We start from the raw sequence: 12393 nt of genomic DNA on the forward strand, positions 1-12393 counted from the left end.
AGTCCCCCAACCCACTGGACTGATCAGTGAAACTCTCTGCCTATGTCAATACAATAGCTGCACAACGTGTTTGTGTTGTTAGCATGTCATTGGCTACCAGCAGCTGGCAGAACAATTAAGCTCAACCTCCCGCCTCCTACGCCCTGGATCATGGTGTAATAGGCATTCCTAGGCAGTCGATGTACTGGAGGTCCATGGGAGTGTAAACAGTACTGTTGAAGAATAACACAGCTGCTAAGCTGATGCTACACAAAGACTTGTCGTTTCTGCCACATGCCCCAGAATACACTGCTTTGTGAGGAAGGCCCAGTGGGACCCAAATGCACTGAGCCATGAAGCCATCAGGAAATGACTCAGAGGACCTTCCAGAACTGATGAACTTCAACAAACAAAAACACTTCCGTGCTTATACTTACGGGCAAATGCAGTCCAAACACACAGCAGAGGTTAAAGTAAGAGAATGAGACTGTAATATACTGTATTTTCCATATATATACTATGTATACCTTCACTTCCAGTGGGGTGGGCTGTTGGAAATGTTTATATCACTCTGTTTAGAGGGCCTAGGACTAGAAGTCAGTCCATAAGCTGATATTGTGGCTCGTTTACTGGACAGTAAGCAGCACACAAATGGAAGTTTGTGTCAGAGCCAGTAAAAGGGTCAATGCTTTAGAGCATAGGCTTGTAGAGAAAGTCAACTGATTTTTTATTGCCTGTGTAGGGAGACATTTTCACTGAACTGCAACAGAAGTCTGAAATGACTACTCTATTTTGATAGCTGCACAAGGGTAGTATAAGTTCTGCAAAATGCATGTAAGGCCATTTATTTTCAGAATGCTTAAAGCAAGCTTGTATTTTACACCAAAGACGTTTTAGGACATTTACTAAGGGAAACATATTTGACCTATCTTTGTCCTTTTTATTGGAAGATGTATGATGTCATTTTAAGGAGCTGTACCTCAGAGTGAGATGAGGATGGTAGAGGTGATGGTCCATTTTCAGGTCCAGAAAAACTTAAGGCTCTATTTGGAGAGCTGGAGCCTGAACCATTGGAGCTGCTGCTGGCTGTCGAATCTATGGATGATGAGAAAGTAGATGCAAAAACAAAAATGTTGAGAGTATATACTTATAGGCTTATGCTATTTTATTGTAAATCAAATGTTTATGGATTTAATTTCTTTTAGTTTTCATTAGATTTCATAACTTCAACCTGAATATCATGTCATACTTTGTATTGTTCTCATATACTTGGATAGCTAATAATATTGCATGCAGATAAGTTTGAAAAAATATCAGTATAAGTAATAAGAACTCGTGACAGTTTGTTATTAGTACAATGACAAACATGCAGCAAATAAAAACCAACAGAACCTGTGGTGTCTTAACTCTCAGTAGCCCAAGCAGCTGTTACATAATGAGCTCGCTCAATGGTAGTCTTGGCATGCTGCTGTGATTAGTGGACTGAAGAGAAACTATACAGGAAGTCCTAGCAATCAAGCTAATTGGCAGCTAAATAGTGAGATGTATCTCCTACCCATTAGTTCCAAGGCTCGTTTTTTGAAGGGTGTCATAACAATTCCTTCTTTTCTCCGAAGAAGTGGGCTGCTCCTCCTCTCTGCAACTTTCTGCTTCAACCTAGAGCGTACCTTCAGATTCGGCTCTGAGGCTGTGAAAACACAAAACACAGTGTTTTACTTACACATTCATAGTTGTACGTTAGGATGTTTTGTCACATACCAATAATGCTTTCCAGTGTTATTTCAAGAAGAGAGCCAAGTTCTCATGTGTCTTATTGTAACCAAGACATTAGGAAGTTGTAGTAAAGGTGCTAGAAATCTAGCACACAGCTGTACATAGCACACAGCTGTACTTCTCACAGGCTACTCAGGGTGGTTAAACAAGACAGGTTTGGAACTTGCTTCAAATCATCTGGAGTAAATTTGATAGAGCTACATGAAGTGGAAAGGTCTGCTCCCTGACTTGATCAAAGCCCAATACAGTAGTAGAAGTTAATATAAAAGCAAAACAAAGGCAGTATTTAGGGTTACAGTTTGTAAATCCTCATGTCTCAAGAAGTACCTACATACTGTATGTATTCACACCACGTTCACCTAACATGAGGTTTATGTAACAATTTATGGAAAAAAAATAGTCTGTTTTCTGTAACTGTCCTGTGCGGGAGATCCTGTGTGTAATACAGCATGAGTAATATGGTGCGGTATAGTAAGTAAGCTCCTCCAGAGAACTGTGTCATAAAGATGGGGAGCAGTACGGGCTGAGTCAGAGGAAAGTCATTCTCACCCACATGTACTGCAGTGTTACAGTGCAATGAACTCTCCCAGTACAGTAAGCAGCAACAACACCTAGCCAAATGTGCGCTTGGTGCTTTAGGCAATTCCTTCTATTAGACCCTTTTAGCATCTTAAAAGACAGGATGAAGATCAAATTAGTCCAGACTAGTGTGGGCACCTGTTGCTATACTTAATGTATTTAATATGCACAATAAAGATTTTTTTATTCATTTGTAATAAAAGATGGTCTGGGTATCAAGTCCTCCTTCTCCCTTGAATTTAATGAAGATTTTTATTAGATATGTTCCAGTATTAATATTTTTTCTATGTATTATTATTTTTTTAATGTTTGTTTTATATACATATCAATGATCTTTTTATATCAAGGACTTTTATTTTGTATTTATTTTAAAGACTTTGGATGATGATGATGATGATGATGATGGTATTGGATAATGGATTATTATTATTAATTGTAATAATATAACTGCATACATTAAACACTAACCAGATTCATTTAAAAAGTGCCCCAACCTTTAGGCAGCACTATTAATATTATCTATAGTTAAAGAATTCTGCAATTTCATGATATAGGGCCACTATATTGGTGTAAATATGTATTCGGCGGCATGTAAATTTTATGTATATTAACCTTAAATGTTGAAGGCATTATCTATTGGTAAAAAAAAAAAAAAAAAACTCCTAGTCTGCATTTTTTAAGATGCACATGCAGATATGGTTTCTGCTCAAATTGCAAAGCTCGACAGCTCTCATCATAAGCTGTAGCAGCCGCATCAGCAGGATGTGCCATCCAATAGGGCAGTAATGGGATGTAAATCCTGAGCCTGAAGTGATCCGCAGGGAGCCTTTGCCTATCCTCCTACCACCCCATGCTGCTCTTATTGCTGTCTATTTTTACCTAACATCACAAGCCGTCACCACGGGAACAGCATCCCATCACTGCAGAGATGGAGGCTTAGTTGCTGAGGTCACAGTAGGAGGCCAGGACTGTGATGCAAGAGGAAAATGCTTTGCTCAGTCCCAATGGCAATCACAACACCTGTGTGACTTTAGCCAGAGCTGACACATCGCCTGGAGCCAAAGGCCAAGTCAAACAGGAATCTATGTATGAGGCAGGAGTTTAACAGGCCCATAAATCAATCACATTATTTCATTTGAAAGCACTGCCTGAGGTTATGCTGCACACACTCTGTGCCAAATTTATTATATTTTCTCCACTCAACATGCAAGTTCCCTTTTCAAAGTGTCTTTTGGTGTGCTGTTACAGATTCAGTACATGCTGGCAGGTGGACAAATATTTACAACAGGAATTTAAGAGCAAAACCATGTTCTATTATTGTTATTTTTGATATTATTATTAGTATTATTATTAAGATATTATTATATTGTCTGTGTTTAAGGATATTGCTTCATCTTCTGCGTAATTTTCATTACAAACAAACCTGTCCTCACCCGGGGGATATAAACCTTCTGATGCAACAGCTGTACTTTTATGAGCCATATTACTCCACCACTGCTACTCTGTTACTCAAGGTTTTTCCAGTTAGCATAACACACATTATGTCATTCTGCACCCACAGAGGAATACTATAGCAACACTATGGGGAATAGTCTAGTGCAAAGCTCTGAAAATATCCGCTGTTTCACGTAAACCAAGTTAAATCCTCCTCATCTCAACTGCACCTGCTCCACATGCTTGATAACTGGGGCAAGACTAGAGAGGGTAGTTCTTCACCTTTCATTAAGCCAGGCTATTCCTGTGCAAGGCAGCATCAGTGGGCCAAAATCGCATTATTCTAGTCTAGACACAGTAGGTGAAAAGTTGTAAGCATGCTGGCAAACTTCTTGTCCTTTTGTCGGTTGAAAGAACATCAGGGACTTACAGTATCTGTTTATCATTGTCTTCCAACATTAGCATGATGCGAATTTATTTATATATTTATTGCCTAACAGGAGGAAATCTAGAATAATTATATAGACCTGTGTACTACTAGGTCTAAAAAAAAATCACAGGAAAGTACCAGAATCCTTTGCTAAAAAAAAAAAAAAAAAAAAAAAACCTTCACTCCAAAAAAAAAAAATTGAAATCAAAACTATCCTTTTTCTTTCTTCCTAGTGTTCTTTTAAGACACTAGTAAGTATACTACAGTATATGTGCTGATATTAATAGTGGTAATATTTGGCTTTTAGCAAACAACTTTACAAACTTTTCTGAAAGTAAACTGATATGAAAGAAAGAATAATAAATATTATTAATGACTTCACCTTTAACTAGTTGTGATGTCTGACATTAATATTCAGCACAAGATCAGTGGTAGAGCTAAAGGGAAGGATCTGGTGCACTGGTACAGTTACACTTAACAGCAGTCACATTTGTCTGAAACAGAGTCTGACATTCAATTTAGTCTGTTCAGTTTACCCCAGAAGGATATAAATTGTGGTTAAAATCTATCTAAACCGAATTCCCCTGCATTATGAATTCAAACCCAAGAACTGCTAAATTCTTGTGGTATAGTATTGGCTCCACACTTTTATTTTTGTGCCAGGTTTTTCTATAATCCTGACAAATTGACAGTGGGATAAACGTTTTGTATGCCAACATAAAAATATTTTCAAGGGATAAACAAATTGAAGACAATAAACACCCTTCTTTTTTGTGTGTGTGTATATGATTTAAATGTCTCAGATTAGTTTTGTTAACCTGAGTGCCTCAGGATTCTACCTCTGTTGCCTGATCTCTAAATTGTGTACAACATGCTTGTCCATGTGGGAAAGTAATTTAACCGGTATAATTGTTTACCATCATAATTCAAATGGACACAAGGGGAAAGGAATGTAATGTCATTTCGCTGACCTCATGGCACTGCTATGAACTGTTCGTCTTGGCGCGAGCTTACGACTGACCAAAACCAAGAGGGAGCCATAAGTCATGTTAATGCTGACTTCCCATGAGGCTTACTCTGAGGCTGGGTCAACAAACCTGAGCTGATTTCTGTGAAAAGTCAGGGAGTTTTTTTAATAACCGAAGGCTTTCATATTTCAGGAGAAATGAATTAACTTCATTCTTTCTGAGAAGCATGATGTGGTGTTACTGCTTATGGGCGGTAAGCAGGAAAACTGAACTCGGAAGAATTTAATTACTAAAGTTATACGAACACTGAACCAGAATGTCACTACACCGGCATTCCAGAGTAAAGTATCTAGCAAAAAAAATCATTTCTACATTGATTGATGGCTGAGAATTGATATCAGTTCTATACTGTTTTTGTGTAATGTCTTGTATTTTGTCCTCCACTGTCTTGTTTGTCTTTTTTGTGGCTAGGACTTACTTAAGTCCTTAGCTCTGTCTTTGGGTTTTGTCGCTATATAATCCTGGAGAAACGTTGTCTCATTTCACTGTGTACTTCATCAGCTACAGTATATATGGCTGAAATGACAATAAAAGCCTCTTGACTTGACTTGACATAGAGTTTAGAAATGAACTAGACTGCCATTTCAGAGGAACAGATTAAGAGAGGTCACATTAGAGCTGATTTTACATTTTTGTGGGATGAAAATAAATCCATGGTACTTCACTAGAATTTGTTTCAGAATGATTACTTTGGCATCTACTCTTCCAAAGGAAATATGTACTTGCTGATGAATTAAGTAATCAGCAAAAAAAAAAAAAAAAAAAAAAAAAAAAAAAAAGGTTATTTAAGGATATTTAGGTTGATGGTATGTTAAGTCTGTAACATAGTGAATCAGTGTAAATGTATTCAGCGATAGAGGCTTCAAAGCACTTTTGTACACCGCTCTGGATAAGGAGGTCTGCCAAATGTCATAAATGTAAATATACATGCTAGCATTCATAAGCTGTGGCAACTTGGGCAAGTGCTGCCCAAAGGAATACATTTGAATATTAAAATACACTATGTGTAATTCTCTATCAGCTAAGCCTGGTCTTATTATGATTGTAAATCATACATCATGCACATTTCAAACATAGTTTAGTCCTACCAGTCTTCCTCAGAGGGAAATCGTCTCTGCAGTCTGGTAGAGAGGGCAAAGGGAATTTACACGACGGTGACACTCCTCCCAGAGGAGGTGAACTCTGCTCCAGAGAGGTGTGATGGGAGGCCCTGAACAGAAAGGAGACACAAACTGAACTGTTAACTAACCTTCCAGCTATAAATCACTCTAATGTCCCACTGTGCCTAATTTCACATTGGTGTCAGACTATATAGCGCTTAATATTATCATGATCCCACACCTCTGTACTCATTTCTGTAAATGTAATTAGTTTTTATCATCCGCATGACAGATTTATAATTCAATTTAAAAATCTATGTGCATAAAATCTATTTTAAGAGTGGACGTTGTTGCAAAGCAGCTTTACAGAAAAATATAAACTCAGGATATGATGTGATTAATGATTCATTTCTAAATTTCTCCCTATTGACCAAGCCAAAGGCAACGGGTGCAATGACTTGCTGTGAAGATATGAGGAATAAACCTTGAGAGGAACCAGACTCAAAAGGGAACCCATTCAAATCTGACACCGGACGTTATAAAGAATTTCCCTTCTCTCTCTGTACAATTGCATAACCAGGAATTTCAGTCTAGTTTGAAAATGAAGTATATCGTCTTGAAGATATCGACTGTTCACTGATGGAGACATGAGTGCAAAACTGTTCATGATAATTACAGTCACAAAGCTATCTTCATCATTTCCAACTTTCTATAATAATCTACAACAAGCTCATGTTGTTCCCCCAGATATCAGATGTCAGGTTTTCTTTACTTACGTGAACCACAGTTTGGAGTTCTGTGTGAATGTATGACAAGATCCATTGGAGGCTGTGTCCTTTGTGGATTTACTCAGCAAAAACTCCTGTAGTTTCTGCTTAACTTCTGTGCTGGCCACTGCACCTGTCAAACCAAAGGACAGCACTCATCCTGTGGCTCATACACTTTTTTATTACTGTCTGCACATGCACTGAATTAGTAAAGCCATTTTCTGGCAGGGGAAAAAATAAATGTCATTAATTTAAGATAAAAATCATTAATGCCATTTACTGATAATTACTGAAATGATTTAGACTATTAAGCTATACATATAAATGCACATGCATGTACAATGACGTACACATACAATGGCATGTCCTTACAAGCAGACCTCAAATTTGTCATGCTGTTGCAGAACTCTCATTAAACAAACGAATAAACATCTCCCCCTACTGGACAATGAAGATAGAGCACCCTTAGAGAGTGGATTAGGTTTCTGTGTTTTCTGAGTTTGAAAAAAGAGCACTAACATGGTCATTCCTAACTGACATATTAATGTTGTGTAATGAATTGGAGTTGAACACTTACTCTCTCGTGCCCGTTCTTTGCTCCTGAGGATTAGCACCTGCTGCTGGCGTCGATGTCTCTCCAGTTCCCTTTCCTGGTTTTGCTGCTCCAACTTCCTTTCCTTCTCCAGCTGCTCTTGTCGCTGCTTCATCACTTGCAGTTCCTGCTGCAGCTGAAAAATACATCAGTTATAACGTATTCTGCATAACTAGAAGTACTTATGACCAGAAAGAGATATGTTATAAGCCACAGGTTATTTGTGGGGCAGATTTTTCAGCATTCTCATGGTCATGTCCTCACCTTGAGGTGCTCCTGCAGCTGGACCTGATGTTGGCGTATCAGGTTCTCATGCTGCTTCTGGAACTCGTTTATGAGAAGCTGTTTCTGGATCTGCTGCTGCTTCTGAATGAGGAGCAGCTCCTGCTGCAGCTGTCGCTCCCACACGTTGGGATCCGAGCCCCCGGCCGGCATCCTCACATCTGTCCGCAGGTCTAGTGGAGACGCAGGTTCCAGTGTCAACGGTACTTCAGGCTTAACATCCACTGAGAATATGATAGAGGACAGATTAAAAGTCTGTTAGCTGAAATATTGAAGTTACCACAACATGCATCCAGTATTTGTAAAGAAGGAAGGGTGGAATGGATACGCATAAATTTGATTTAAATGCAACAAGAAGTGAAAAGAGAGCTGCTCCACATAAAGCTCTAATGCCTGTGCAGTTCCCTACTACGAACTGTAAGATGTACAGCTCAGGCTGTCTTCAAGCATCAGCCATGCTGCTGACCCCTTTTGGCTCTGGCACAAAGCGCTGTGCTATAACCTCGTTTGTTATTTGGATGGTCTGTTTGTGTGTGTTTCTTGCCCTTATTCCCCTGCCACATTCCCTCCTCCAAGCGTTCACCATTACGGAAAGATTGCTTCTATATTCTTCAACCTGTGGCTCATTACAAATAATAAGCTGGATACAAAGCAAGAGGGCATCCCTCAGGTCCCTGAAGCTCTATAAATAGCCGGCAAAGCAGTGGAAATCAATAGCAAGCCTGGATGACACACTCAGAAAGGATGAGGCAAACAAGCATCATATCCAACTGCGGCTGCGTGTCTCCTCTGCGGGGGAATAAGCAATTACTGAGATATGGGTCTTACAAAAAGAGCCCTAGAGCAAACAAAACCCTGGCTGCATAGCAAACCTGAACTAGGGTGTGCGCAAGACAGAAGAATACAAATAATGTCACACTTTCCTGGCTGTTTTTCATAGTTAACTATAGCGCATCAACCAATAGAGTAGAATTTTATTATGTGTAGCTCTATTAGACAGTACAGCTGGTCATTTTACACACCTCAAACCAACAAACCCAATATTCACCTATGATAGTTACATTGTCATCCAAACACGCTCATATGCAAATATACAGATTTGGTCTGGATGCCAGTAAATGTCTCATCTTTCTGCATACATTTTGAAATGTCAAATCTGGCAAAGCTGAAATCTAAAAGAGTGACTCACGGATAACATTTTGAGAAAATTTCACAACTGAAAACATGTAACATTTGGAGAAATAGCTAGAGTAATTGGCTGGTAGTGCAAAAAATCAATATGCAAGACCACACAGTGCAAAGATGTAATGTGTATAAAATGCTGAGCTCTGAAAAACATTCCAGTGTCATCTCAAATCCACCTTTTATATGCATTCGTAACAGACCGACACACCTACAGAGTTTTTGAAAGGTTGTTCAATATACAGTGTGAATATTAAAAGACAGACACACAAGACAGACCCAAACACAGTCATCTGCTGCTGTCACTGAAAAAATGTCAATTTTACAGTAGCCTGTGTATCAGCCAGATTATTTGCGACATCCCAGTTTTTCCATGCAAGTTGTTAAGGTGAGGCGCTCGCAGTGACGAAAGCCGCAGCTCACTCATTATTGGCAAACTATTTCAGCACCCTGTTTTGTTGTTCAGAATGCCGCAGTCAAAAATGTCTGCATGCGGCACTGACGAGTCAGGTATAAATAGCAACATAAAAGCAAGTGGTGCAATCTAGGGCTATGACAAACCCACACACCCTATTCACCACCCTAAACCAGGCTGCTATGGCAACATGGACAACATAACTACGACTAATCTTTCTGAGGATATTGAGTGGTGTTTTGTGTCGCACATGCAATCGTTAAAGCTTCTTTCCCACACACTAGATACTCACTGCTACAAATGCACGCTAGGTGCTTGCTCTGGGTGCCAAGACTTTGAAAGGCTTTTTTCTTGGTGTTAAACGCTTAATTCAATTTTTCCATTATGAAACATGCCCTACTTTAAGAGTCAAGAGTCCTGGTTAGTTCAGAAGGATACAGAGCTCTGGGCCTATAATAGGGGAATGCTCGAGGCTGGTCTGTGACAGCACTTATAAACAGGCTCTTTAGTAGCATGGCCCTGCTGTGTCTTTTTATCCTTCCTGTATCTAGCCAATGAGCAGCAGCTCTGAGTCACAGGCATCTGGCTCACTGCCCCTGCGGAGCTAAAAATAGCCACAGTTACCTGCAGTTTCCTGTTGCGTGCAGCTGTAATATCTCATTTATCTCCTGTCTCCTTGCGCCTCCCCGACACTGCTGGCTTGGTGCTGTCATTAAAAAGATGCACCTTGATTTAGTCATACCTGTATGGCTTCATGCTCAACTAGTGTCATTAGTTTGAAAGGTTTATTGTTTGTTTTTTTGTTTTTTGTTGTTACCACAAGCTTTCAGCCTCTTACCCTACCCAGACTGTGGCATTACTGAAAAGATGAGGATGATGTAGAAGTCTGGAATCTATATTATGCCTGGAAACCAATTCAAATCTCATGCTGATGAGGTCATACTTTTAAAATAGAACAAGCCACTGATGTCATTGTCAGGTCTGCATTTAAAGGAAGACAAAAACAAGAATTTAGGTGTGCTATTCTGAGAGTTTCAAGTATGTAGAATACAGTAATGACTGGAATACATTATAAGCACAATGATCTGCACAAGGCATATCCATGGTCAGTCACAGGGATCAGCTAAAGCTCAGTGGATTATGGTTCTATGTACAAATTCCAGCCAGAGCATTGGGAACACTGGGTTAAATTTAGCTGTTTTTGTGCCCTTGAGAAAGGCTCTTAACTCCATAGAGGCCTGATCTTCTGTTGTATTCCCAATACACTTTCTTTATCTGAGACCTTGAAAAAGACTGTCTTTTATAATATAGAGATAAACACAAACCTATGACAGCATGTCCTCTATTACAGCAGTGCTTTTTATATCGCCTGGTTTTGACACCCCAGAAGGTGACATATGTATTTTTCTCAGCAGTGCACACACACACACGCACACACACTTACTTTATTTTTTTGGCCTTAAACCATTAAGGTGATAATTCCATATGCAACAGTTATCACATATAAAAGATCAGCTGATGTATTGCAAATTGCTGTTGTGAAAATAATTCAAAAATAAACCGAATTAGCAGCAAGTAGGTTAAATATAACTACTTTTCTGAGCAAACCCTTAATATAGATAATGTGTGAAAGACTATCACACTTGCGAGGCCACCTAGCTATTTTAACTCAGGCAAAAATTAGAGTCCCCGCTGAATTTATGTAATGCGCTAAAAGCCAGCTTCTTACATACAACCCAGTGTGTGAGAGTAATATAACCTACTGAGTTGCTATTAGTTTGTATTGAGTGATCTTTACTACTCTCTGTTTCAGATGGTTGTATAAAAGGGACACAGCGAGGAAGTGCCGTCAGCTGATAAACACTAGATTTATGAAAGACAATTTGCTTACAATTTGTCTTTGGCACCAAAAGATCTACAATGCACAGCATGCCAAACCCTGCTTCTCCCTAGAGGCTGCTACGAAGTGTAGGGTGACTGCTGTAACTATGAGTCACTGGTCAGGGCATTAATTGCATGCTGATCTGTCTCAAATTACTGTTGAGTACACTGATAAAAGGCTTGGGGCTCTGGTAAATCCAGACACACATTAGTAAGCCTCCCACACACTGCTAAATGAAAGCATGCTAATTTGTTTTGAGGGATTAGCATATGCACTTCCAAGTATTTTCAATTCTTTATAAACATAACAATCACCTCATTTTGGTCTGTTGGGTTAATGCAAGCCTAAAGCTGACCAGAACCAAATGTATCTAATGTATCTGTAATTGAGATTGATCATATTGTGTGCAGAATTGTTCATGTACTCTCAGCCACCATGTTTTAGACAATGCCCCGATGGACAGAACTGGCAGGATGAAGGCTGTGAAATGTGTTGCATTTTCAAATCCATTTCGTCACAGATTCGAATGAATCTTTCTAATAGTAATGTCATTTTAAATGCTGTATTAGAGGGTGAAAAAGCATGTCAGGTAAGTGATATTTATCTTTTTACACCATTATTGCATCAGGTTAAATATATTTATGCAGTTCAAGGAATTGTTTTTGATTTGCCTGTGATCCTAAATTACTCCTAAGCCTTTCTGTGTGTAAATTAAATGTCATTACTAGAATATCAGACATTAACTGCAAATACGATAATCAAATTCTATATTGAATTCTTATGTTGGGCCAAACATATTTCAGCCTTTATTTGCATTGGATTTTGTCTGCAGCTTTCATACCAATGCAATTTCATTTATTAAAGTTAAAATGCATGAAAGATTCGTTATATAAATGAGAGAAACACTTTGACAACATCTCACAAATTGCTATTTCATCCTGTCCTCTTCG

General features: G+C 38.9%; 1 protein-coding gene across 4 annotated transcripts in view; it reads right to left on the reverse strand.

Moving 5' to 3' along the window:
- The window catches only part of hdac9b (histone deacetylase 9b), a 36402-nt gene that overhangs the window by 5723 nt on the left and 18286 nt on the right, over positions 1-12393 (reverse strand). For 3 of the 4 annotated variants that reach the window (XM_060870476.1, XM_060870480.1, XM_060870481.1), the window contains 6 exons: positions 7947-8188; positions 7668-7818; positions 7100-7223; positions 6312-6433; positions 1535-1666; positions 959-1074 (listed from right to left, as the gene is read on the reverse strand). In XM_060870476.1, the coding sequence (XP_060726459.1) occupies positions 959-1074; positions 1535-1666; positions 6312-6433; positions 7100-7223; positions 7668-7818; positions 7947-8188 (887 nt within the window). The remainder of the gene's footprint in view (positions 1-958; positions 1075-1534; positions 1667-6311; positions 6434-7099; positions 7224-7667; positions 7819-7946; positions 8189-12393) is intronic. The other variant, XM_060870477.1, reaches the window with a different exon arrangement.

This window comes from Tachysurus vachellii, chromosome 5 (assembly GCF_030014155.1).
Source record: "Tachysurus vachellii isolate PV-2020 chromosome 5, HZAU_Pvac_v1, whole genome shotgun sequence".
NCBI lineage: Eukaryota > Metazoa > Chordata > Actinopteri > Siluriformes > Bagridae > Tachysurus > Tachysurus vachellii.